The sequence below is a fragment of the Pleurodeles waltl genome, chromosome 5, assembly GCF_031143425.1.
Source record: "Pleurodeles waltl isolate 20211129_DDA chromosome 5, aPleWal1.hap1.20221129, whole genome shotgun sequence".
NCBI lineage: Eukaryota > Metazoa > Chordata > Amphibia > Caudata > Salamandridae > Pleurodeles > Pleurodeles waltl.
The window spans coordinates 85,501,933-85,529,902 of NC_090444.1; the positions used below are offsets into that span (position 1 = coordinate 85,501,933).

The window sequence follows — 27,970 nt, forward strand, 5'->3', positions numbered from 1 at the left end:
CTGTCTTTTGGTGGACATGTTGGGAACGTGCGCAGACCCCGAGGATCTGGTGACTGACAGCTTGGCAGTTCGGGCTGGACTGTTCCCATGAGGAACAGGGTCAAGATTGATTTGCATATGGCTGGGTCCAAACTGGGGTGGCATGGTGAGCAAAAGAATGATGGATTAAACCCAGATCTGTGACTGGGGGTGAGTGTTTGCATTGTTCAGCACTCCGTCCATCATCCTTTTGTGTTGCTAAAGTTGCCCTAAGTGGGAAGGGTATGCCCAGACGTGGGTCCCTTTCTCACTCGGCCACTGGATTCAAGCTAGCCTGGCTGATGAAGGGTGAAACTCTGAAACTGGTCCCAGGATGCTTGTTTCCGGTCCAGGGAGGGCCTGGCTTGACAGTTTGGGCTGGACTGTTTGGGCTGACCACCCTGTGAGTCTCAAAGTGCCTTTGGACGTGTACTCCTCTGGTGGACTGGGAGCTGGAGGACTAAACTCAGAAGTTAAAATGTTTGACCAGGATGAACCTGGTTGGTGTATCTGACCCTTTCTCCATTGCAGTCAGAGTCAAATTGTGCCGAGGCCCATCAGTACAAGAGCGGCTCACGGCGAGTGGTGGGTCGGCGCACAGCTCCTCTGTGAAGAAACTGTGCAGCTCCTCTTTCCTTCGCCGCAGGCACAGGCTCCCAGCTTGCCCTGTGGCCAATCTGAACGCTGCTGTCATGCTGCTGGCAGCATGACAGCAACATTTGGATTGGTCAGGGCGCCCAGCCAGGGCGCTCCCAGACAGACTGGGAGAGTCTGTGTGCTCTCTCCAACCTGGCACTGCGTTGCCGGGTTGGACAGAGCCTAGTGCGCATGTATGTTTGGCCGGCCTGAGACGGCCGTCCAAACATACATGTGCACTGAGGTGGAGTGCTCGAACTTTTTTCTATTTTTCTAATCTAGTTTGGGATTTTATTTGCTTTGTATTCTGACTTTATAACTGTTTTAGTGCTGCATAAATACTTTTCACATTACCCTATAATAAGTCCAGGGTCCAGTTGAACACATGTTGATGTAATGACTGAGTGACATTGTGATGTTTACTTGAGGTGGGTACTTGCCCTATTTCTTACAACAGTGTAGGGGGGCATAACTTCACATTGGAACTTTAGCAAGCCACCAGGTCTCAACGAACATTGAATACTCCCACTCAGTTCCCCTGCCCTCTTAGGGGGCGGGGGAGTCTGTTTCCAGAGGGTTTGGGCAGGTCAGGTATGTGTTCCAACTAACCATTAGATAATCCATTTATTAGGGGATGGCGTGACAGCCCAGCCCTTAAAGCTACAAACTTGAGAAGCACGCCCCCCGCACTGAAGTTGGAGTGCGGACATGCGCATGCCTCACAGTGTGTGCGTGTCCCACGGTCCGTGCCCCCCGCACAGTGCGCCCTTCCCCGCCTCCTCCGGCGACCGCTAGGATGCTCTGGTCTGGTGACTTGCACTGATGCTGCTGAGGAGGGATGCTGTGAGGGGAGGAGCGCGGGAGGCGCCCTCACACACACACTCTGCACATCCCCAGTGAGTGCAGCCGGCACTCGGAGGCAGGTCCCCAGTGAGTGCAGCAGGCATGCGGTCCGCGGAGGACGTGATCCCTGTGCCCGGAGGCAAGGGTGCTGTGAGGGGCGCGCACCCCGCCCGCCCCCAGTGAGGGTGGCAGGACCCTCGGCGGCAGCAGCATGCAGCCAGTGGGCTCCGCCGGTGCATGCCCGGCTCCCAGCAGCTCCTGAGGATGAGGGGGCATCGGTGAGCGGCTCTGCCGGAGGGAGCCCCCTAGCCTGGACGCGCCCCCGGGCAGGGCCGGGGGGGGATGCTGCAGCCCCCAGGGGGGCGAAGATGGAGAAGCTGTCCGCCAGCCTGGCCGACCTCAGCTGGAGCTCCGTGGGGCTGCCCCTGGACGCCATCGTCAGTAAATTCCGCCTGCCCACCCTGGTGCGCCTGGGACAAGGTAGGGGGCCGGGGGAGGGGGCCAGGGCGTGCTGTGGATGGGGGCAAAGTTTCATGCACTTAGCGCTGTTTTCTGCGCCTGTCTGTGTCAGTCTGCAACGTGCACTGGTTACATAGTCTACTCATGGTACCCTGAGTTTATGGGGCATTGCCCTTTGTACCCGGTATGGCCCCTGAGCCCCCGCCACCTGGCCCACCTTACACCCCTCGCCCGGTTCGCGGATTCACCCCCACCTCCCAGACACATGAAGAATGAACGCCCTCCGCCGTACTGTCCGAGCTCAGCCCCGTCTCTCATCTCCCCCATGGCTGTCCAGTCTGCATAGTTGCCCCCCGCCCCCGCCCTCCCCGCCTGCCCCTAGGCGCCCAGAAGTGCACAGATTCGTGCTGTTGCAGCTTGTGTTGTACACATCATGTGGTGAAGTGGGTAGGATGTGACAGGTGACGACGGGCAGCGAGCGGGGCCACTCGTGTGGGATGGACGGTGGGGTACGGCGCAGGAGATGGGGTGTCTCAGCCCCCTGAATATGCCAGCAGGGTGCTGGCAGGAACGCACAAGGGATGCCCAGCACACACCCCGCCCTGACAGACTTTTCATGCCCCCCCCCCCCCCCACACCTTCCTTCCCACCCCCACTGCCCCATCCGCGGGCAGCGTAACCTTCCTGGCCGCTCACATGTCGCCCGGCTGGCACGGTTCTCCCATGCTCCTGCCTTCCCCGGTGCTTTCCTGCGGTCTCTCGTCTGCCTGCGCATCTCTTCCAGTCCTGATCTCTTCCAGGGTTTGCCCGGTCCCTCATCTGCTTCATTCTATAATCTTATCTCCTCCAGGCTGTGCAGGGCCCCTCTCGGACTCAGTCTCTTTCCCCATCCTGGTTCCTTCCTGGGTATTTAATGTTCCTGTTCTACCTCTCTCCCCATCCGGATCTCTTCCAGAGTTTGTATGCTCCCTCCTCTGCCTCTCGCCGCAATATTATCTCCTCTCGGCTTTGCATGGTCCATGCCCTTCCTCTCTCCTCACCCTGATCTTCTCATGGGTTGCCAGGTCCTTCTTCTGCCTCTCTCGACAACCTTATCTCCTCTGGGCCTTCCTTGGTTCATGCCCTTCTCCTCTCTTCACCCGATCTCTTCTGGAGTTTGCATGTTCCCTCCTATGCCTCTCTCTCCCATCCTATTCCTTCGATGGTTTGCAAGGTCTCCCCTCTGCCCATTTCCCCATCGTGATCAGTATCAGGGTTTGCCTGGTCCCTCCTCTGCTGCACTCCTAAATGTTATCTCCTCCACGATTTGCACCCCCCCTCTTGGCTTCAGTTTCTTTCCCCATTCTGGTTCCTGCCTGGGTTTGTAATGTTCCTCTTCTACTGCTCTCCTCATCCCTCTCTCCGCAATATCATCTCCTCTCGACTTTGCATGGTTCATGCCCTTCCTCTCTCGTCACCCTGATCTCCTCATGGGTTGCCTGGTCTTTCTTCTTCTTCCTCCACAACCTTATCTCCTCTCGGCCTTGCATGGTCCATGCCCTTCTTCTCTCTCCACCTGCTCTCCACCGGGCTTTGCATGTTCCCTCCTCTGCCTCTCTCCCCATCCTATCCCTTCCATGGCCACCCACCAGCCTCTCTCCTCATGCTGATTCCTCCAAGGGTTTGCATGGTCCCCCCTCTGCCTCACCCTACAACCGTATTTCCTCCAGGCTTTGCATAGTTCCCCCTAAGCCACTTTCCTCATCTTGATCTCTTCCCGATTTTTCCTGGTCCTTCCTGCACATTCTATGGTCCCACTCTGCCTCAGCCTCTTTCCTCATCCTGACCCCTTGCAAGGTTTGCATTGCCACCCCTTCTTCCCAGCCTCTGCCCATTCTGATCTCTTTCAGGGTTTGCCTGGTCCCTCCTTTGCTTCTTTCCCAATCCTAATCTCTTCCAGGGTTTGCATGGTCCATAATTTGTCTCTCCCACCATCCTGATCTCTTCCAGGGATTACATGGTCCCTCCTCAGCCTCTCCCCCAACCTTGTCTCCTCCAGGCTCTGCATGGTCCCTCTCTGCCTAGCCTATCCTGATATCTTGGGTGTGCGTGGTCCCTCATTTGCCTGTCCCCATCCGATCTCTCCCAGGGTTTGCATGCTCCTTCGTAAGCCTTTCTTCTCATCCCGATCTCTCAAAAGGATTGCATGATCAGTCCTTTGCTTCTCCCCATCCTGATCTCATCCTGGGTTTGCATGGCTCCTCGTCAGCCACCCTCCTCACCCAAATCTCTTTAAGGGTTTGCATACTACATCCTCTTCCCCAGCCTCTACATGTAGATCCCTTCTAGGGTTTGCCTGGTCCCTCCTCTGTTTCTATCGCACCAATCTTATTTCCTCCAGACTTTACAATGTCTGTCTTGGGCTCAGTCTCTTCCCACAATCTTCTCATTTCTAAGGTTTGCATGGTCCCTCCTCAGCATGTCTCCTCAAGCTGAGCTCTCCAAGGGGTTGCATGGGCCTTCCCCAGTTGCTCTCCTAATATATCTCTCTCTTCTAGAGGTTGCATGGTCCCTCCTCAGCCTGTCTCCTTATGCTGATCCCTCCAAGGATTTGCATGGTCCCTCCTCAGCCTCTCTCCTCAAGCTGCTCTCTCTGTTTAAGGGTTTGCATGGTGCCCCCTCAGCCACTCTCCTCATGCTGATCTCTCTCTCTCCAGGGGGTTGCATGGTCCCTCTTCAGCTTCTGTCCTCATGCTGATCTCACCAAGGGGTTGCATGGTCCATTCTCAACCTTTCTCCTAATTCTGATCTCTCCAAGGGGTAGTGTGGTCCCTCCTCAGCCTCTCTCCTCATGCTGATCTCTCCAAGGGGTTGCATGATCCCTCCTTTACCTCTCTCCTCATGCTGATCCATCTCTGCCCAAAGGGTTGCATGGTCTCTCCTCTGCCTGTCTCCTCATGCTGAACTCTCCAAGGGGTTGCATGGTCCCTCCTCAGTCTCTTTCATCATGCTGATCCCTCCAAGCGTTTGCATGGTCCCTCCACAGCCTCTCTCCTCATGCTGATCTCTCCAAGGGGTTGCATGATCCCTCCTCACCCTCTCTCCTCATGCTGAGCTATCTCTCTCCAAGGGATTGCATGATCTCTCCTCAGTCTCTCTCCCCATGCTGATCTCTCTCCAAGGGGCTGCATTCTCTCTCCTCAGCCTCTTTCCTCATGCTGAGCTCACTGTCCAAGGGGTTGCATGGTCCCTCCTAAACTTCTCTCTTCACACTGAGCTCTCTCTCTTCAAGGGGTTGCATGGTCCCTCCTCACCCTCTCTCCTCATGCTGATCTCTCTCCTGAGGGGGTTGCTTGGTCCCTCCACAGCCTCTCTCCTCGTGCTAATCTCTCTGTCCAAGGGGCTGTATGGTCCCTCCTTAGCTTCTTTCCTCATGCTGATCCCTTTCCCCATGTGGTTGCTTGGTCCCTCTTCAGCCTCCCTCCTCCTGCTGATCCCTCTCAAGGGTTTGCATGGTCCCTCCTCATCCTCTGTTCTCAAGCTGATCTCTCCAAGGGTTTGCATGGTCCATCCTCAGCCTCCCTCCTCATGCTGATCTCTTCAAGGGGTTGCATTGTCCATTGTCAGCCTTTCTCCTTATTCTAATCTCTCCAAGGGGTTGTGTGGTCCCTTCTCAGCCTCTCTCCTCATGCTGATCCTTCCAAGGGGTTGCATGACCCCTCCTTGGCCTCTCTCCTAATGCTGATCTATTTCTGCCCAAAGGGTCGTATGGTCTCTCCTCAGCCTCTCTCCCTATGCTGAGCCCTCCAAGGGGTTGCATGGTCCCTCCTCAGCCTCTCTCCTCATGCTGGTCTCTCGCCTACCCAGATGGTTGCATGATCTCTCCTCACCCTTACTCCTCGTGCTGATCTCTCTCCACAGGTGGTTGTATGGTCCCTCCTCAGCCTGTCTCCAGATGCTGATCCCTCAAGGGGTTGCACGGTCCCTCCTCAGTCTCTCTCCTCACTCCCATTTCACTGTCGAAGTAGTTGCATGATCCTTCCTCAGCCTCTTTCTTCACGCTGATCTCTTTCTTCAAGGGGTTGCATGGTCCCTCCTTGGCCTCTCTCCTAATGCTGATCTATCTCTCCCCAAAGGGTTGCATGGTCTCTCCTCAGCCTCTCTCCTCATGCTGAGCCCTTCAAGGGGTTGCATGGTCCCTCCTCAGCCTCTCTCCTCATGCTGGTCTATCTCTACCCAGATGGTTGCATGATCTCTCCTCAACCTCTCTCCTCGTGCTGATCTCTCGCCCCAGGTGGTTGTATGGTCCCTCCTCAGCCTCTCTGCTCATGCGGATCCCTCCAAGGTGTTGCATGGTCCCTCCTCACCCTCTCTCCTGATGCTGATCTTTTTCCCCAGGTGGTTACATGGTCCCTCTCAGTCTTTCTCCTCGTGCTGATCTCTCTGCCTAGGGGGTTGTGTGATCTGTCCTCAGTCTCTCTTCTCATGCTGATCTCTATGTCGAAGGGGTTGAATGGTCCTTTCTCAGCCTCTCTCCTCATGCTGCTCTGTCTTAGGGGTTGCACGTTCCGGTTGTATGGTCCCTCCTCAGCCTCTCTCCTAATGTTTATCTCTCCAAGGGTCTGTGTGGTACTTCGTCAGCCTCTCTCCTCATGCTGGTCTCCTTCTCCAAGGGGTTTCATGGTCCCTCCTCAGCCTCTCTCCTCATGATGAGCCCTCCAATGGGCTGCATGGTCCCTCCTTAGTCTCTCTCCTTATGCTAATCTCTTCAACAGGTTGCATGGTCCCTCCACAGCCTCTCCCCTCAAGCTGATCCCTCTAAGAGGTTGAATGGTCCCTCCTCAGTCTCTCTCCTCGTGCTAATCCCTCTAAGGGGTTGCATGGTCCCTCCTCAGTCTCTCTGCTCATGCTGATCCCGCTAAGGGGTTGCATGGTCTCTCCTCAGCCTCTCTCCTCATGCTGATCCCGCTGAGGGGTTGCATGGTCCCTCCTCAGCTCTCTCCTCATGCTGGTCCCTCCAAGGGGTTGTGTGGTCCCTCCTTTGTCTCCCTCCCATCTTGCACACTCAGCTTCAGATCCCATGTTTAGATCTGTAAAGCGCTGCATATTCAAGCACCAGCCTGTCCTGGGCTCCCACAAGTCTTGCATGGTCACTCCCTCTCCCCTCTTCAATCCTGCTCTCTCTCTGTCAAGCCCTGCATGGCCCTCCCCTCCCCTCTCCTGCCTTCAGCCCGGAGCTCCCTCCTGCTTTGCACGGTCCCTCCCTCTTCTCGCCTTAGCAGCACCCCCTTTCACACGTCTGCCAGCTCTCTTATGGTCCCTCCCTTTCCCGCGCTCCCCCCTATCTACTCTGAGCCGGGCCTTGCGGTCCTCGGCCTCTCACTCCATCAGTCTGCTCTCAGCATCCGTGCTCCTGTCCCAGTGGAGGGTCCCTCTTGCCCCCCGCCCTCCTCAGCCCCCTCCATCGCCGGGCATAGCCATTGTTGAAGGTGGCCGATGCTTTCCTGGGGGAGGCGTCCTTGAATGGATGGGGGGAGGCAGGCGGGGGGCCCTGCTGGCGGGAGCGTGTGTTTGTGTGTTCGCCATCTGCGCCTCGCGGCCTGCATGCTAAGCAGCCCCATGTGTGGGGGGCTGTCAGAGGCCCGGGCCTGTACCTCACGAACTGCTCCCCGACACACAGGGGGCGCAGTGCTCGCCGCGCCATCATTTTCACAAAACCACCAGCGGTGGGATGCCCCCACCCAAGCTGGCATTAGGGTAGAAAGCAGAGGCCTGCCAGGCCTGCTGGTGTCAGAGGAATATTATCGCGACATTGACAAGACAAGGCCTTCTGTGCACCGAGGGGGTGGGGTGGGGGGGGGGGGGGGCATTGAAAGGTGCACCTCAGCCATGCCTTAGTTACACCTTCAAGAGTGTGTAAAATTATGTTTGAATTGTTCACCACACAATAGGTGTACATTGGCCGTGAAGGAAAGAAACTTTAGTGAATGTGTCACGCAACAGAACACACTCACGTTGCATTTTTACCCATACGCTGCGTACTTTAATGTTGTTCATTTATACACGTGCGGTTTAGAACATGTAAAGCAGTTTTTAGGTCTAGCTCAAAGACAGCTTTAGATGTGGCACCCTCGCGTGTTCCTAAAAAAACATACACACATGAACGGGCCGACGGTCATCCCTGTTCAGCCTCGCATCCACTCCTGGGATCTCAGCAGGTGCTCACAGACATTCATCCTTACAGGTCCAAGGCGCTGTGGACGTCTGGGTTACACGTGACGTTTCAGATAGAAGCTGTGCCGGAAATGTGCCTAAGTAAGCCAATTAGTCGACTCATTTAAAAAGGAAGAGGGCGGTTAGAACGTTAAAAAAATGTTTTTCATTTAGACAAAAAGTATTCCCCGAGTGAAATTTAATATGTGTCCGTTTTCCATTTCCATCGCACACTGTGTAAATACGCAAACAGTGAGTTAGGAAAGCAGGCGTAAATGTGTTTATTCTGTAAATACAAAGGCCTCATCAGGGCTGCCTGGAGGTGATAAAATCATCCTTTTTTCAATTTGGAGGTTATTTATTTTTAAAGTGTTGTCAATTTCTCCAAGTTACATTTTTTTTTTTTTTATATAATTGAGTTTGTGAGAAATGTCACCCCTAGGTGACATCAGCATCATTTGCACGAAATCTAAATTCCATTATCTTCTATGGGCTACCCAGTCCACCAAGTTCTAAATCAGGCCCTAAGTTGTCAACTTCTAACAACTCGAAAGGTGGAATTTCAGTCCTGCACACCCTTAAGTAGTCTTTTAAAATATGTTTCTGTGAGTAGGTGTGCATTAAAAGTGACTTACTGCTCAAGTTCACAGAGTAAACTTTGTAAATTGACCCAAATACCACTTCACATGTTCCTTCTCATATTCATCAGTTGTTCCTCGTTTGGCAGAAAACTTGAGGAAATACCCCAAACAAGTGTAACGTACGATCAGAAGTAGTCGTAGCAGCCTACTGGCATATTTTACTACATTTTTTGTGGTTTTACTCAACATTCTGATTGCTTGAATAAATAAATTGATTAGTACTCATACAGATATACAGTATCAATTATTCATGTCCGTGTTTTCAGAGACTAACTTTAGGCCGCGTCTATGTTTCCTCTTCTCTGTTTTATCCTTGTGGCTTTCATGTTGTTAAGTCAGTTTTCACTCTCAACCATGCACTGCATTTGCTTGTCTGTATGGTCAGGTTTGTCTGGAGAAACTTGCTGCCTTGACATAGGTTCAAGAAGCCTTTTTGGATTTCCGTGAGTGGCTTCCGAAAATGCACATTCTTTATGAATGTATTTATTTTTATTTTTTTGAAGGGAAGTGATTTTCCTTCGGGAGGGCTATTCGCATGGTTATCTGAGGTCATTGAAATCAATCGAAGTGCATTAGGCGTGTTTAACCAATTTAGGCAGTGCAGGCTTGCGCATGGTGGCTCAGCAGAAGTGCCAGGAGGCGTTAGCGGGACAAGTAATCACATTTATCAATTCTGGACTGTTATATAGAGCAACACTGCGAATGAAGTCCCCTCTAGGTGCTTTGCAGCTGTAATTCATGCATGGATGTAAAATCTAACTTTTGTGGAATGTATGAGTTTTTTTGTGTTTTATCATTCTTGGTGTCCTCAAAGGATTCAGATTTTTTTCTGAAATGAATTCCTGGGTGAGTATAGTGGTTCCTACTTATTCATTCATGTGGCTTGCAGCATGAGCGCTGAGAGCCTGAATACTCTCAGAGCATGGAGTCTTCCGTTAGTAAGCAAGTTTCTCATCCCACAATGCGTCTGTCCATAGAGTGAAACCAACAGAATAAATATTTTTTTTCTTTCCATTGACATGTTCCTAAAAATGACAATATGAATATTATTATTATTATTGTAATAATAATAATAATAATAATAATAATAATAATAATAATAATAATAATAATAATATAAATAATCATAATAATGATGATAATAATAATTACTATACCAATGATAATAATGATAATTATACCAATGATACTATTAATAACAAGAATAACAATGATGATAATAATTAACTATTGTTACTTGACCTAAAAATAAACACTATTATTATTATTACTACACCACACCTATCATTCTCAATATTATTATTGCTGTTAATAATACAAATAAAATTAATAGTGAAACATAATAATAATAATACCTTTATTGTTGCTAATATTTGTTTGGAATTCGTTATTTGTTTCAGGGAAGTCGCAGTACACAAACATTGCTAGCTTATTTGTCAAAGACAGGTAGTAGGCACTATATAATTAAAGTATGTAAATGCAAACTTTCTAAAAGTGGCATTTTCAGAATTCAATTTAAAACCCAAATCCACCATAAGTTGTGATTTTAAATTGTGACACCAAACTTGGGTGTCCTATCTTTTCCCAATTGGAAATTACACTTATAACATGCAGTAAGGCAATCTTAATGTTATTCTATGGGAGAGATAGGTCTGGCAGTAGTGAAAAGACTTAAGAGTTTTTCACTGCTAGGACATGTAAAACTTATAAGTACATGTCCTATTTTTTAAATACACTGCACTCTGCCCTTGGGCTGTCTGGGGTCTACCTTAGGGGTGGCATCTGTATTGAAAAGGCAGGTATGAGCCTGGCAAGAGAGTTAACTTGCTGGGTCGACATGGCAGTTTTGAAAATGCACACACAGGCTCTGCAGTGGCAGGCCTGAGACATATTTAAAGGGCTACTGAAGTAGGTGGCACAATAAGTGGTGGAGACCCACCAGTAGCATTTAATTTACAGGCACTGGGTATGTGTAGTACCACTTTACTAGGGGGGACTTCTAAGCAAATTAAATATGCCAAATGTGGATAAGCCAATGTTATGTTTTAAGCACTGGTAAAGTGCCCAGAGTCCTAAAGCTAGCAACAATGAGGTCAGCAAAACAGGAGGTCAGAAGACTAAAATTTGGGGAAACCACGCCAAGGATGCCAGGTCTAACAATAGACATTTATGCTATGACTGGGTATACATTTGTCTAGGCGCTTGCACAATGGAAAGTGGTGTAATGCAATGCAAGGCAGCTCATCAGCTTTGTTCCAAAAAGCGGATGCGACTGCAACTCCAAATGCCTTTGCGCCACAGCATGAACTCCTGATAATGAATGCAAAGGAGCGTAACATGTAGTGAGTGATCAAACAAAGCTGAAAGACAGCTCAAACACCCCTAGGATTTCACACAAAGATAGATGTATTTAAGTAGCTGAACAAAAGCCAAGCAGAAAATCATGATATTCTCACGCAAACAAGTAATGTCCGTGTAATTGCGCATTTTATTCTGCTTACTGTTGAGCTTTTGTGATTGCGTGGACATTTGTCTTGCAGAGTGTACTTTGAGTACAAAAGTCAATAAAATGGCAGTGTCCTGCCTTTGCACCATGTCGCAAATACGTAGGGCTGAACTAAAATGCCTCTGGTCGCGCAATGACATCACTGGGATGCAACTCTTTGTAGATATAGCGTCGCAGAATTGTTGACCCTTTCAGCAATGTAGATCAGCACCAGAAGCCTGTGGCACAGATATAGGATCCACCTGCCCTGGTGCATCCTGGAGCCCCCGAAGCATTTTATAGGGGTTTCTGCAATCCAGAGAGCTGGGTTGGGTGTTGGCTATGAAAGGACTCAAAGGAAAAATCCATCTAGCAACTTAGGGCAGTAAAAACAGGAGAGCATCACCGAGTGCACCTGGGAAAAGAGAGTGAAGGCTCCCAGAGGTGGCTCTTTGCTTCATCTACAAAAGGACACATGACAGCAGGTCTGTGCAGCTCTGATGGACTCCTTGTAAGTGTCCAGGGAGCCCGGATCCCATCAATAATAGTTTAGGGCCTTTTATTGACTTCCTGTAACTGCTGGTCATGGTGGGCAGCCCCAGCCTGGAGCGGTGACTCCAGGGAGGCCCTGGGAGAGGAGGCTGCTGCAGGGTGGGATACAGGCACGGTGCACAGGTCCAGCTCCGCCTCTGCCTGAGAGACACAGTCAGGGGCACGCTTATGCCAAGGCATTTCACAGACATTTATGCTGCTATTATTACCGTTCCAATTATTGCTAATAAAAATAATAGAAGGAATAAGAATAACAATGGGAATAATACCAGTATTATTATTAACAACACCAATAACAATAAAAATAATAATAATAATGATAATACTGATAGTAGTTGTAATAATAATAATAATAATACTGATAATAGTAGTAGTAATAATGATAATAATAATAATAAAGATAATAACATGACTAATAACAATAATATTAATAATAATATAACAATGATACAACTAATAATAATAATAACAATAGTAATAATGATAATACTGATAGTAGTAGTGATAATGATAATAATAATAATAATAATAATAATAACAATAGTACTAATGATAATACTGATAATAGTAATAGTGATAATGATAATAATAATAATAATAATAATAATGATAATAACATGACTAATAACAATAATATTAATAATAATATAACAATGATAGAACTAATAATAATAATAACAATAACAATAGTAATAATGATAATACTGATAGTAGTAGTGAGAATGATACTAATAATAATAATAACAATAGTAATAATGATAATACTGATAGTAGTGAGAATGATAATAATAATAATAACAATAGTACTAATGATAATACTGATAATAGTAGTAGTGATAATGATAATACTAATAATGTTAATAATAACACTAATAATAATAATAACAACAATAATAATAATAATAAGAAGAAAGTATTTTTGGTATAGTACTTGCTTTGCTACCACTGGTTCGGTGATTCAACGTGCAGTGAACAGCAAGTGTTACTACCCCAATTCAATACAAGTCAGCGTATTCCCATCATGGGGATGAAGAGCTAGGTGAGCCCTGTCAGGCTGTAGACCTGTGCTGCCTGGGGGGGGTTGGGGGGGGGGTACGGCACAACATGAGGGACATTTTTAAGCACTCAGAGCCCAAGCCTCTGACAGAACTCAACTCAGGGCCCGAGCCACCAAGATAAACTCACACTTTTGTGTAAGTTTACATTTTTTTGCTATTCGCAAACACACTTTACGAGTAGTATCTTTGCAACTGAGGAGTCCCCGCATTCTTCGAGGAGATTCTGCACATAAAAAGATAGGACAGTCGTAAAGATACTACTTGTAAATTTGTTCGTGAATACCAAAAAAATCACAAACTTACACAAAAGTGTAAGTTTACCTTTGTGAATGAGGCCCTGCATAGAAATTCTAAGAAGGAAATAAATGATAGCCGGATTCACAAATGTAAACTGAGAGTTCAGGCATAAACCTAGGCCCATATTTATGAACTTTGTGGCGCAGGGCAGCGCAACAACTCACCTTGCTGCAGTGCCCTCCGTCACAGGCGTGCACCATCATTTATCCAATACGACGCATTCCTGTCCTTTCCCCTTGAGCTGATGCCCTCTTGGCAGCCTAGTGCCAACTCAGGTACCTTTGCACCACGGTGCAAGGGTGTCTGCGTTGCACCCAGGATTGTTTTTGTGCAGGAAGGGACACCTTCCTGCACCAAAACAACCCTGCGGGGCTTTTTCCTTTCTATGTGTGCCTGAAAATGCAGCACACAGAGGAAAAAATGAGGAAAAATAAACATCTATCTCCTCATTAACCCTCTCCTGGGGAAGTGTATCTTTTTGGCACATTCCCAGATTTACACAATCTTGTAAATCTGGGAATCCATCAAAATCCATGAATGTTTCATGTGAACACCCACGCAACACCCATTGAAACACCCCCCTGGTGGGGAGTAATGCAACACAGCGATTTGCACTGTGTTACATTACTCAAGATTCATGAAGCCACGCAGGGCCACTCAAGACGGCTTTGCATGGCTTCATAAATCTCATTTAAGCTTGAGCTTGTGTGGTGTAACAGTGACGCAAACCAGGTCAGAAATATGGCCCGTATATTTCAGGTCTTAGTTTAACTTTGTGAACTGGGCCTTAAGTTTAGACCTGAAGTCTAAGTTTAGATCTGAAGTCTAAGTTTAGATCTGAAGTCTAAGTTTACCTTTGTGAGTCTGGTCTTTAGACTTCAAGTTCAAACTTAAACTTAGTTCTAAACTTAGACTTCAGGACTAAGTTTACCTCTGTGAATAGAACCCGAAATATAGTTCCCAGTGGCAAAAATAACAATCTTGAAATTAAGGATAAAAATAATTAAATATGTTGCACTCGCCCAAAATGCGTTTTAACAACATACCTTTTCTTTCCCACACCAGGGCTGTGAAAATGGGATTGATTACAATTCCTTTCACACATGGTCACCCAAACTTACTCCACAAATGTGCACTTTTTAGTTAGGACTGGGTAAGGTGGGCAGATATATTTTGCAAAACATTTGTGAATTTCCGTAAGGTTAAGACCATCGGGGTATGTCCCAGTTCAGAAACAGCGCCAATCGTTCACTCACACCGCAGAGCTATAACCCCACTCGCCACCCCTCAGGAATAGCAGGTCTGTGTATTTGAAAAGTTTGAACCAAAATCACAAACTCCCCACCGTTTGATCTTTAATTAAAGCTTGGTGAGAATAAACATATAGAGAAGCACAATGTAGGTGCAAGAAGTAAAAACCCATAAGCACATCGGCTAGCTGTGCATTTTCATGTTGGTGCATAGGGAGGAAGAGACAAACTACACTTCTAAACTTACTACAGCCAAAAAAGGACAAAAAGCGGTAGTAAATTACTCTAGCTCAGAGCTGGAGCAAGTTGAGCACAACACATGGCCAAAAGCTGGTACTGCACTACACCTCGCAGAAAATAACATAAGTAGTGACTTAAAATAAAACCCCATAGGAAATATTATTACATTAAAATAAATTAAAATAAATTATTTTAAATAGTTACAAATATAAATAAACATAATCTAATGTTTAAAAAATCTAAAAATAAAACCCATTTATTATTTAATTATAAAATATTTTTAAATACTTTTTAATAAATTGATGTAACATTCGTTTTTATTAAAACAGAATCAATTTCCTTTTAATTCTATACATCACATTTAAAAAGTATTAATGCATAATAAGAAATTTATTTTTATCACTTTCAATGGGAATTTATTTATATTTTACTTTAAACTTCCGAAAATTATTTTAAATTTAATTTAAAATATATTTAAATAAATTAAAGACTTAATTCAAAATTAATTCAATAGTGCTGTAGCATTTTTTTAAAAATTTTAGGTTGGAATGTGCTGCTGGATGATAGAAGTTACTATAAAATAAAACAGGCAGCAATACTCACTACCCAATAGTTATCCAATTTGATTTTAAATGATTTTTCAAACAGTAAATACTAGACTGACCACGCTGAAACTCTCATGCATACAACACACCAGCAAAGCCGTATTGTTGCAAACATGGGGCGAGGTCAGTAGCGCTCCCTCGCCACATTCACATCCATTTTAGGAGACTGATACGGTTAGCTTAAACCTAGCACACCCTCATGCACACGTCATTGGAGCTATTTTCCTGGCTAAAGATACCGGCCAATGGACAACAGACGATCCAGCTCAGCGCTAAACAGCAAAGATCCCCGACACACCCTTCCGTACACATGCGACACCTCACAGGCTCATAATTATTATTCTTTTACTTTAATCAGTCATTACTAAACCAGACACTTCACAAACGATCATTACAAACAGCATACACAGCTGAAGGATGGAAATTTATATGAGGGCGCCTAGATCAGGGAAGTGCTGCATGCCATACTACATGCTTCATGCCACACTACATGCCATACTACATGCTACATACCATACTACGTGCTACATGCCATACTACATGCTACATGCCACACTACATGCCATACTACATGCTACATACCATACTACGTGCTACATGCCATACTACATGCTTCATGCCACACTACATGCCATACTACATGCTACATGCCATACTACGTGCTACATGCCATACTACATGCTACATGCCACACTACATGCCATACTACATGCTACATGCTATACTACATGCCACGCTAGTGGTAGAAGGAGCAGGGAGCATGAGATTAATGGTGGTGGTTGGGGTGTTCCATCACACATAGTGGTTAGTTCTGTTCAAGGTAATATTTTTAGTCAGCTTTACATCGCAAGCTGGTTAGTTCTACATGCAGTAGCATTTGTGAGGTCTACCATACATGTTGGCTAGTTCTACTCATGGTAGCTTCTGTCGGGTATACCTCACGTGTTGGCTAGTTCTACTCATGGTTGCTTCTGTCGGGTATACCTCATGTGCTGGCCAGTTCTACTCATTGTAGCTTCTGTCGGGTATACCTCATGTTCTGGCTAGTTCTACTCATGGTAGCTTCTGTCGGGTATACCTCACGTGCTGGCTAGTTCTACTCATGGTAGCTTCTGTCGGGTATACCTCACGTGCTGGCTAGTTCTACTCATGGTTGCTTCTGTCGGGTATACCTCACGTGCTGGCTAGTTCTACTCATGGTAACTTCTGTCGGGTATACCTCACGTGTTGGCTAGTTCTAATCATGGTAGCTTCTGTCGGGTATACCTCACGTTCTGGCTAGTTCTACTCATGGTAGCTTCTGTCGGGTATACCTCACGTGCTGGCTAGTTCTACTCATGGTTGCTTCTGTCGGGTATACCTCATGTGCTGGCCAGTTCTACTCATTGTAGCTTCTGTCGGGTATACCTCACATTCTGGCTAGTTCTACTCATGGTAGCTTCTGTCGGGTATACCTCACGTGCTGGCTAGTTCTACTCATGGTTGCTTCTGTCGGGTATACCTCACGTGCTGGCTAGTTCTACTCATGGTAACTTCTGTCGGGTATACCTCACGTGTTGGCTAGTTCTAATCATGGTAGCTTCTGTCGGGTATACCTCACGTTCTGGCTAGTTCTACTCATGGTAGCTTCTGTCGGGTATACCTCACGTGCTGGCTAGTTCTACTCATGGTTGCTTCTGTCGGGTATACCTCATGTGCTGGCCAGTTCTACTCATTGTAGCTTCTGTCGGGTATACCTCACGTTCTGGCTAGTTCTACTCATGGTAGCTTCTGTCGGGTATACCTCACGTTCTGGCTAGTTCTACTCATGGTAGCTTCTGTCGGGTATACCTCACGTGCTGGCTAGTTCTACTCATGGTAGCTTCTGTCGGGTATACCTCACGTTCTGGCTAGTTCTACTCATGGTAGCTTCTGTCGGGTATACCTCACGTGCTGGCTAGTTCTACTCATGGTAGCTTCTGTTGGGTATACCTCACGTTCTGGCTAGTTCTACTCATGGTAGCTTCTGTCGGGTATACCTCATGTGCTGGCCAGTTCTACTCATGGTAGCTTCTGTCGGGTATACCTCACGTTCTGGCTAGTTCTACTCATTGTAGCTTCTGTTGGGTACATATCACGTACTGGCTAGTTCTACTCACGGTAGCTTCTGTCGGGTATACCTCACGTGCTGGCTAGTTCTACTCATGGTAACTTCTGTCGGGTATACCTCACGTGCTGGCTAGTTCTACTCACGGTAGCTTCTGTCAGGTACATATCACGTGCTGGCTAGTTCTACTCATGGTAGCTTCTGTCGGGTATACCTCACGTGTTGGCTAGTTCTACTCATGGTAGCTTCTGTCGGGTATACCTCACGTGCTGGCAAGTTCTACTCATGGTAACTCCTGTCGGGTATACCTCACATGCTGGCTAGTTCTACTCACGGTAGCCTCTGTCGGGTATACCTCACGTGTTGGCTAGTTCTACTCATGGTAGCTTCTGTTGGGTATACCTCCCGTGCTGGCTAGTTCTACTCATGGTAGCTTCTGTCGGGTATACCTCACGTGCTGGCTAGTTCTACTCATGGTAACTCCTGTCGGGTATACCTCACATGCTGGCTAGTTCTACTCACGGTAGCCTCTGTCGGGTATACCTCACGTGTTGGCTAGTTCTACTCACGGTAGCTTCTGTCGGGTATACCTCACGTGCTGGCTAGTTCTACTCATGGTAACTTCTGTTGGGTATACCTCACGTGCTGGCTAGTTCTACTCATGGTTGCTTCTGACAGGTATACCTCACGTGCTGGCTAGTTCTACACATGGTGGTATCTGTGGGGTATACGTCACATGCTGGCTAGTTCTACTCACTGTAGCTTCTGTCAGGTACATATCACGTGTTGGCTAGTCCTACTCATGGTAGCTTCTGTAGGACATACCTCACAGGCCGGCTAGTTCTACTCATGGTAGGTTCTTTCAGGTATACCTCACGTGCTGGCTAGTTCTACTCATGGTAACTTCTGTCGGGTATACCTCACGTGCTGGCTAGTTCTACTCACGGTAGCTTCTGTCAGGTACATATCACGTGCTGGCTAGTTCTACTCACGGTAGCTTCTGTCGGGTATACCTCACGTGCTGGCTAGTTCTACTCACGGTAGCTTCTGTCAGGTACATATCACGTGCTGGCTAGTTCTACTCATGGTAACTTCTGTCGGGTATACCTCACGTGCTGGCTAGTTCTACTCACGGTAGCTTCTGTCAGGTACATATCACGTGCTGGCTAGTTCTACTCACGGTAGCTTCTGTCGGGTATACCTCACGTGTTGGCTAGTTCTACTCATGATAGCTTCTGTCGGGTATACCTCACGTGCTGGCTAGTTCTACTCATGGTAACTCCTGTCGGGTATACCTCACATGCTGGCTAGTTCTACTCACGGTAGCCTCTGTCGGGTATACCTCACGTGTTGGCTAGTTCTACTCATGGTAGCTTCTGTTGGGTATACCTCCCGTGCTGGCTAGTTCTACTCATGGTAGCTTCTGTCGGGTATACCTCACGTGCTGGCTAGTTCTACTCATGGTAACTCCTGTCGGGTATACCTCACATGCTGGCTAGTTCTACTCACGGTAGCCTCTGTCGGGTATACCTCACGTGTTGGCTAGTTCTACTCACGGTAGCTTCTGTCGGGTATACCTCACGTGCTGGCTAGTTGTACTCATGGTAACTTCTGTCGGGTATACCTCACGTGCTGGCTAGTTCTACTCATGGTAACTTCTGTCGGGTATACCTCACGTGTTGGCTAGTTCTACTCACGGTAGCTTCTGTCGGGTATACCTCACGTGCTGGCTAGTTCTACTCATGGTAACTTCTGTCGGGTATACCTCACGTGCTGGCTAGTTCTACTCACGGTAGCTTCTGTCAGGTACATATCACGTGCTGGCTAGTTCTATTCACGGTAGCTTCTGTTGGGTATACCTCACATGCTGGCTAGTTCTACTCAAGGTAGCATCTGTCGGGTATACCTCACATGCTGGCTAGTTCTGCATATGGTAGCTTCTGTCAGGTACACCTCACATGCTGGCTAGTTCTACTCACAGTAGCTTCTGTCGGGCATACCTCACGTCCTGGCTAGTTCTGCACATGGTAGCTTCTGTCGGGCATACCTCACGTCCTGGCTAGTTCTGCACATGGTAGCTTCTGTCGGGCATACCTCACGTCCTGGCTAGTTCTGCACATGGTAGCTTCTGTCGGGCATACCTCACGTGCTGGCTAGTTCTATACATGGTAGCTTCTGTCAGGTATACCTCACGTGCTGGCTAGTTCTACACATGGTAGCTTCTGTCGGGTATACCTCACGTGCTGGCTAGTTCTACTCACTGTAGCTTCTGTCAGGTACATATCACGTGTTGGCTAGTTCTATTCACGGTAGCTTCTGTTGGGTATACCTCACATGCTGGCTAGTTCTACTCAAGGTAGCATCTGTCGGGTATACCTCACATGCTGGCTAGTTCTGCATATGGTAGCTTCTGTCAGGTACACCTCACATGCTGGCTAGTTCTACTCACAGTAGCTTCTGTCGGGCATACCTCACGTCCTGGCTAGTTCTGCACATGGTAGCTTCTGTCGGGCATACCTCACGTCCTGGCTAGTTCTGCACATGGTAGCTTCTGTCGGGCATACCTCACGTCCTGGCTAGTTCTGCACATGGTAGCTTCTGTCGGGCATACCTCACGTGCTGGCTAGTTCTATACATGGTAGCTTCTGTCAGGTATACCTCACGTGCTGGCTAGTTCTACACATGGTAGCTTCTGTCGGGTATACCTCACGTGCTGGCTAGTTCTACTCACTGTAGCTTCTGTCAGGTACATATCACGTGTTGGCTAGTCCTACTCATGGTAGCTTCTGTAGGACATACCTCACAGGCCGGCTAGTTCTACTCATGGTAGGTTCTTTCAGGTATACCTCACGTGCTGGCTAGTTCTGCACATGGTGCTTTTTGTGAGATATACCTCACATGCGGGCTAGCTTTACACATGGTAGAGGTACACCTTGCATGCTAGCTAGTTCTACACATTAGTATTTGGTAGGTATACCTGAACTGCTGCGTAGTTTTGTGGGAGCCAAATCTCAATAATCAACTGAACCCCAATAGTTTGTGTACCTCAATCAGTACATTAAGAAATTTGGTTCCAGTTCTCTCGTTGGTGTAGCAGTAAGAAGGAGACTACACTCCCCATCCACAATCATTAATTTTAGCAGAGTTAAAGTCAAAATAAAATGCTGATTTCGAAATAACTAAGGGCCTCATTACGACTTCTGCGGTCAGAATGATCACACCACCAAAACCGTGGGGAGGAGGCTGCGTCACACGCTGACTCGTTCTGCAATGTTAACAACTTGTTTTGCATAGCTCTTCATATCACTTCTCAGCACTGTAAATAACGTAGCTCAATATGCAAATATGTAAATTAAAGTTACTCATTTCCCATCTCGAGAGGATGAAAGCTGTGTCAGCTACGCTAGAGCTCAAACTTGAGACCTGACAGTTTCCACATATTTCACTGAGCCATCCTGCCTGCTTGTACCAAACGTGTAAGTGGAGTGCACCTTCGACCACTGCAGCATCAAAATACATGTTCATGGTTACCCGTCTCAATGGTACTCCCAGTCTCATCAGGGGGAGACACCTCTGTTGTAGGCCAGGCCTCTTCATCCTCCCTGCCAGCGCCCTAGTGCGGAGTGAGGGAACTCCTAACGCCTGTTTGGGGGACACCTCTGTTGTAGGTCAGACCCCTCCACCCTCCCTTCCTGCTCCGTAGTACAGACTGAGGGAACTCCCAGGCTCACCATGGGAAGACACCTCTGCTGTAGGCCAGGCCCCTTCACCCTGCCTCCTGCGCCTTAGTGCAGAGTGAGGGAACTCCCTGCGTCACTGGGGGAGACACCTCTGCTGTAGGCCAGGCCTCCACCATCCTCCCTGCTGCTCCTTAGTAGAGTGAGGGAGCTCCCAGGCTCACCAGGAGGAGACACCTCTGTCCTAGCGCAGCTTAATCACCTCCTGCCTGCAACTAGGAGACAGTGGGGGAGCTCCCTGCCTCCCGGGAGGTACTTTCTGCGCATTCCTCTGCTGTAAGTTACCCCACCCCCCATTACTAACTGGGATATTCCAGTTTTGCCATGGGGCCCGAGCTGTAGAGAGCCCACTGTGCTGGGCTAGCCCCTTCCTGTCTGCCCCTTGATGCAGACCAAATCCCCTTGACGGGGAGTCCCAGATCTGTGGGGGGCTCCTCTGGTGCAGACCAAGCCACCCCTTTCCTGTGTGCTCTTAGTTAAGCCTGAAGGAACGGTCAGCCCTCCCAGGGGTGCCTGTTCTGAGGGGAGATACCCCTATACCCTGTGTCCCTTAGTTAAGGCTGGAGCCCTCCCAGGGGTGCCTGGGCTGTGGGGAGATACCCCTAAACCCTATTCCCCTTAGTTAAGGCTGGAGCCCTCCCAGGGGTGCCTGTTCTGAGGGGAGATACCCCTATACCCCGTGCCCCTTAGTTAATGCTGGAGCCCTCCCAGGGGTGCCGGTGCTATTGGGAGATACCCCTGTGCCCCTTAGTTAAGGCTGGAGCCCTCCCAGGGGTGCCTGGGCTGTGGGGAGATACCCCTAAACCCTATTTCCCTTAGTTAAGGCTGGAGCCCTCCCAGGGGTGCCTGTTCTGAGGGGAGATACCCCTATACCCCGTGCCCCTTAGTTAATGCTGGAGCCCTCCCAGGGGTGCCGGTGCTATTGGGAGATACCCCTGTGCCCCTTAGTTAAGGCTGGAGCCCTCCCAGGGGCGCCTGGGCTGTAGGGAGATACCCCTGTGCACCTTAGTTCAGACTGGATCCCTCCCAGGGGTGCCTTCTCTGAGGGGAGATACTCCTATACCTTGTGGCCCTTGGTTAAGACTGGGCCCTTCCAGGGGTGCCTGATCTGTGGGGAGATACCCCTGTGCCCCTTAGTTAAGGCTGGAGCCGTACCAGGGGTGCCTGGGCTGTGGGGAGATACCCCATGTGCCCCTCAGTTAAGGCTGGAGCCCTCCCAGGGGTGCCGGGGCTATTGGGAGATACCCCTGTGCCCCTTAGTTAAGGCTGGATCCCTCCCAGGGGTGCCGGGGCTATTGGGAGATACCCCTGTGCCCCTTAGTTAAGGCTTGAGCCCTCCCAGGGGCGCCTGGGCTGTGGGGAGATACCCCTGTGCCCCTTAGTTAAGGCTGGAGCCGTACAACAGGTGCCTGGGCTGTGGGGAGATACCCCTATACCCTGTGCTCCTTAGTTAAGGCTGGAGCCCTCCCAGGGGTGCCTGGGCTGTGTGGAGATACCCCTATACCCGGTGCCCCTTAGTTAAGACTGGGCCCTTCCAGGGGTGCCTGGTCTGTGGGGAGATACCCCTGTGCCCCTTAGTTAAGGGTGGAGCCGTACCAGTGGTGCATGGGCTGTGGGGAGATACTCCTGTGCCCCTTAGTTAAGACTGGATCCCTTCCAGGGGTGCCTGCTCTGTGGGGAGATACCCCTCCCTTCCAGGGGGGTGATCTATGGTGAGATACCCCTGTGCCCCTTAGTTAGGACTGGATCCCCTCCAGGGGTGCCTGATCTGTGGGGAGATACCCCTCCCTTCCAGGGGGGTGATCTATGGTGAGATACCCCTGTGCCCCTTAGTTAAGACTGGATCCCTCCAGGGGTGCCTGATCTGTGGGGAGATATCCCTGTGCCCCTTAGTTAAGACTGGATCCCCTCCAGGGGTGTCTGATCTGGGGTGAGATACCCCTGTGCCCCTTAGTTAAGACTGGAGCCCTTCCAGGGGTGCCTGATCTGGGGTGAGATACCCCTGTTCCCCTTGGTTAAGGCTGGAGCCGTACCAGTGGTGCCTGGGCTGTGGGTGAGATACCCCATGTGCCCCTTAGTTAAGACTGGATCCCCTACCAGGGGTACCTGCTCTGTGGGGAGATCCCCCTGTGCCCCTTAGTTAAGACTGGATCCACTCCCAGGGGGGCTGCTCTGTGGGGAGATACCCCTGTGCCCCTCTTTATCCACTCCCAGGGGGGCTGCTCTGTGGGGAGATACCCCTGTGCCCCTTAGGGAAGACTGGATCCCCTCCAGGGGTGCCTGATATTTGGGAAGATACCCCTGTGCCTCTTAGTTTAGGATGGCGCCCTTCCAGGGGGGCTGATCTGTGAGGAGATACCACTGTGCCCCTTAGTTAAGAATGCATCCCCTTCAGGGGTGCCTGATCTGTGGGGAGATACTCCTGCCCCCCTTAGTTAGGATTGGAGCCCCCCAGGGGTGCCTGGTCTGTGGGGTATACCCGTGCCCATTAGTTAAGACTGGAGCCTTTCCAGGGGTGCCATATCTGTGGGGTATACCCCTGTGCCCCTTAGTTAAGACTGGATCCCTTCCAGGGGTGTCGGATCTGTGGGGTATACCCCAGTGCCCCTTAGTTAAGACTAGAGCCCCCCAGGGGTGCCTGCTCTGTGGGGAGATGCCCCTATGCCCCTTAGTTCAGACTGGATCCCCCCAGGGGTACCTGCTCTGTGGGGAGATACCCCTGTGCCCCATAGTTAAGACTGAATTCTTCCCAGGGGCACCTGCTCTGTGGGGAGATTCCCCTCCCTTCCAGGGGGTGATCTATGGTGAGATACCCCTGTACCCCTTGGTTAAGACTGGATCCCTCCAGGGGTGCCTGATCTGTGGGGAGATACCCCTGTGCCCCTTAGTTAAGACTGTAGCCCGTCCAGGGGGGCTGATCTGTGGGGTACAGACCAGGGCCCTCCCCTCCTGCCCGTCCTGGGCCTGCAGACAATGCACCCTTCTGTGCGCCCCAAGCAGTGTTACCATAAATTACAAGGCCCCCATTGTAGTCTCCGGAGATGCTGCGCCCTGATTAGAAGCCGGAGGCTCTTTGTGTTTTTTTAATTTGCTGTGTATTTTATTCCTAGGAAGCACAATAGCTTCTAAATCTGGTACAGACTAAATCATTCGATTACGGGAGTTTGGTATTTTTAATAGTTTATCCCTGTCTCACCCTCCATGGCTGCCTCTCTGTGTCCAAAGCCATCAGATCCCGCTGGCATTCCCTTCCTAGTGCCCTATATATGTAGAGAGGGGGCAATGGACCCTTCACAGCTGCCCGTCCTGCTGTAGATTTACCACCCCCCCGCAGTTCTTTCTTTGATGTTTGATGCCTTGTGTTCTGCTACAGGTGGCCCCTGGTGCAGCCGTCCCTGTCTCCATGACCCCCCTCTGCACGACCACCCCACCACCACCCTCCGACTGTGCCCTCATCTCGCCACTCAAGTAATTCCTTTTATAGCGCTGCTTATCCCGAGCAGGGCATCAGGGCTCTTCACATTACATACACATCTTCAACAGAGGCAATGAATCGTACAAGTGAGTACATTAATGTATAGGAAATGATAATTTGACAGAATGAGGGACAGTGGGTGGTGGACTCACTTGATCCATGCTGGTTGGCATTATGTATAGTGCTTGTTCTGGGAAAATACAAACTCAAGATTTAGAATGTAGCACAAAGCTCGAAGCTGTCTGTACTACTAGGAATGCTACATTACTCAAAGGAAGCGCTTTAGCAACCTTAGAGTGACGAAAGATTGAGAGAAGTCAATACATGTCTAATGCCCTGCCTTTAATGCCAGTTCATATGTCACTGAGTGATATTAGAAGGATTGTAGCTTAAGAGCTGTACGTAACAAACTAATCTCTGTAACAGAAGAGGTAACCCACTGAGCTACCTACACAAATACAGATCTATGATATGCATGTGGCAGGTTGTGCTCTGCAGCAGGTGCATTACCCCTCTGTGCTATTTTATGATGAGTGAAAACTGCGCATGGACAGCACACAGATCCCTTCGGTGAGTACTTCAGTCACCAGTTATCTTGCTGTTAGTTACTGAGAGTTGCCGGGCACAGAAAGATCTCTGCTGCAGGTGCTTGAACCCCCTCAGATAGTTTAAGATCCAGCCTCTCTGTGACCTACTTAAGTAAAGCAGCACCACTGTGCATAGTGTTGTGTGTACCTTACGGGCTCACATATAGCAGGTGGGACCTGAGTGCAGCCTCCCGTGCTCTCCTGTGTCGGGTCACCAGTGGTCTCACCTTACAGGGTCACGCAGGGCATGTTGTACCTAAGTGCAGCCGCCCACGCGGTGTCCTGTGTCGGGTCACCGGGGGTCTCACCTTACAGAGTCACTTAGGGCAGGTGGTACCTGAGTGCAGCAGCCCGCGCACTGTCCTGTGTCAGGTCACTGGTGGTCTCACCTTACAGAGTCACTTAGGGTGGGTTGTACCTGAGTGCAGCCTCCCGCGCTCTCTCCTGTGTTGGGTCACTGGTGGTCTCACCTTACAGGGTCACTCAGGGCAGGTGGTACCTGAGTGCAGCCTCCCGCGCTCTCTCCTGTGTTGGGTCACTGGTGGTCTCACCTTACAGGGTCACTCAGGGCAGGTGGTACCTGAGTGCAGCCGCCAGCGTGCTCTCCTGTGTCGGGTCACCGGTCGGTCTCACCTTACAGGGTCACGCTGGGCAGTTGGTACATGAGTGCAGTTGCCCGCACGCGCTCCTGCGTCATGTCACAGGTGGTCTCACCTTACAGGGTCACGCTGGGCAGGTGGTACCTGAGGGCAGCCACTTGCGCGCTGTCCTGTGTCGGGTCACAGGTGGTCTCGTCTTACAGGGTCATGCAGGGCAGGTGGTACCTGAGTGCAGTTGCATGCGCGCGCTCCTGTGTCGCGTCACAGGTGGTCTCACCTTACAGGGTCACATAGGGCAGGTGGTACCTGAGTGCAGCCTCCCGCGTGGTGTCCTGTGTCGGGTCACCAGTGGGCTCACCTTACAGGGTCACGCAGGGCAGGTGGTACATGAGTGCAGCCACCTGCGCACTCTCCTGTGTCGGGTCATAGATGGTCTCACCTTACAGGGTCGGCGCAGGGCAGGTGGTACCTGAGTGCAGCCACCCGCATGCTGTCCTGTGTCGGGTCATCAGTGGTCTCACCTTACAGGGTCGCGCAGGGCAGGTGGTACCTGAGTGCAGCCTCCTGCACGCAGTCCTGTGTCGGGTCACTGGCAGTATTACCTTACAGGGTCACGCAGGGCAGGTGGTACATGAGTGCAGCTATCTGCGCACTCTCCTGTGTCGGGTCATAGGTGGTCTCACCTTACAGGGTCGGTGCAGGGCAGGTGGTACCTGAGTGCAGCCACCCGCATGCTGTCCTGTGTCGGGTCATCGGTGGTCTCACCTTGCAGGGTCGCGCAGGGCAGGTGGTACCTGAGTGCAGCCACCCGCGCGCTGTCCTGCGTCAGGTCACAGGTAGTCTCACCTTACAGGGTCATGCAGGGCAGGTGGTACCTGAGTGCAGTTGCCCGCGCACGCTCCTGTGTCGCGTCACAGGTGGTCTCACCTTACAGGGTCACACAGGGCAGGTGGTACCTGAGTGCAGCCACCCGCGTGCTGTCCTGTGTCAGGTCACAGGTGGTCTCACCTTACAGGGTCATGCAGGGCAGGTGGTACCTGAGTGCAGTTGCCCGCGCACGCTCCTTTGTCGCGTCACAGGTGGTCTCACCTTACAGGGTCACACAGGGCAGGTGGTACCTGAGTGCAGCCTCCCGCGTGGTGTCCTGTGTCGGGTCACCGGTGGTCTCACCTTATAGGGTCACGCAGGGCAGGTGGTACATGAGTGCAGCCACCTGCGCACTCTCCTGTGTCGGGTCACAGGTGGTCTCACCTTACAGGGTCGCGCAGGGCAGGTGGTACCTGAGTGCAGCCACCCACATGCTGTCCTGTGTTGGGTCATCGGTGGTCTCACCTTACAGGGTCGCGCAGGGCAGGTGGTACCTGAGTGCAGCCTCCCACGCGCTGTCCTGTGTCGGGTCACTGGGGGTCTCACCTTACAGTGGTACCTGAGTGCAGCCTCCCGCGCGCTGTCCTGTGTCGGGTTACCGCTGGTCTCACCTTACAGGGTCACGAAGGCAGGTGGTACCTGAGTGCAGCCACCCTCATGCTGTCCTGTGTAGGGTCATCGGTGGTCTCACTTTACAGGGTCATGCAGGGCACGTGGTACCTAAGTGCAGCCTCCCGCACGCTGTCCTGTGTCGGGTCACTGGTGGTATTACCTTACAGGGTCCCGCAGGGCAGGTGGTACCTGAGTGCAGCCTCCAGTGCACTGTCCTTTATTGGGTCACCGGTGGTCTAACTTTACAGGGTCACGCACGGCAGGTGGTACCTGAGTGCAGCCACCCGCACGCGGTGCTGTGTGGGGTCACAAGTGGTCAAAGCCTTACAGGGTTGCGCAGGGCAGGTGGTACCTGAGTGCAGCCACCCGTGCGGCGTTCTGTGTCCCGTCACTGGAGGTCTCACCTTATAGTGGTACCTGAGTGCAGCCTCCCGCGTGGTGTCCTGTGTCGGGTCACCAGTGGTCTCACCTTACAGGGTCACGCTGGGCAGGTGGTACATGAATGCAGCCACCTGCGGGCTGTCCTGTGTTGGGTCACCGGTGGTCCCACCTTACAAGGTCATGCAGGGCAGGTGGTACCTGAGTGCATCCTCCCGAGCTCTGTCCTGTGTCGGGTCACTGGTGGTCTCATCTTACAGGGTCGAGCAGGGCAGGTGGTACCTGAGTGCAGCCATCCGCATGCTGTCCTGTGTCGGTTCATCGGTGGTCTCACCTTACAGGGTCGCGCAGGG

General features: G+C 50.2%; 1 protein-coding gene across 3 annotated transcripts in view; it reads left to right on the forward strand.

The window, feature by feature from the left end:
- The first annotated feature begins 1,481 nt into the window (after window positions 1-1,481).
- GAREM2 (GRB2 associated regulator of MAPK1 subtype 2) overlaps window positions 1,482-27,970 on the forward strand; it is a 450,933-nt gene continuing 424,444 nt past the window's right edge. Inside the window, exon 1 of one of the 3 annotated variants that reach the window (XM_069233656.1) lies at window positions 1,482-1,977. In XM_069233656.1, coding sequence (XP_069089757.1) covers window positions 1,866-1,977 — 112 coding nt within the window. In that variant the 5' untranslated portion in view covers window positions 1,482-1,865. The remainder of the gene's footprint in view (window positions 1,978-27,970) is intronic. The other 2 variants (XM_069233657.1, XM_069233658.1) reach the window with 2 other exon arrangements.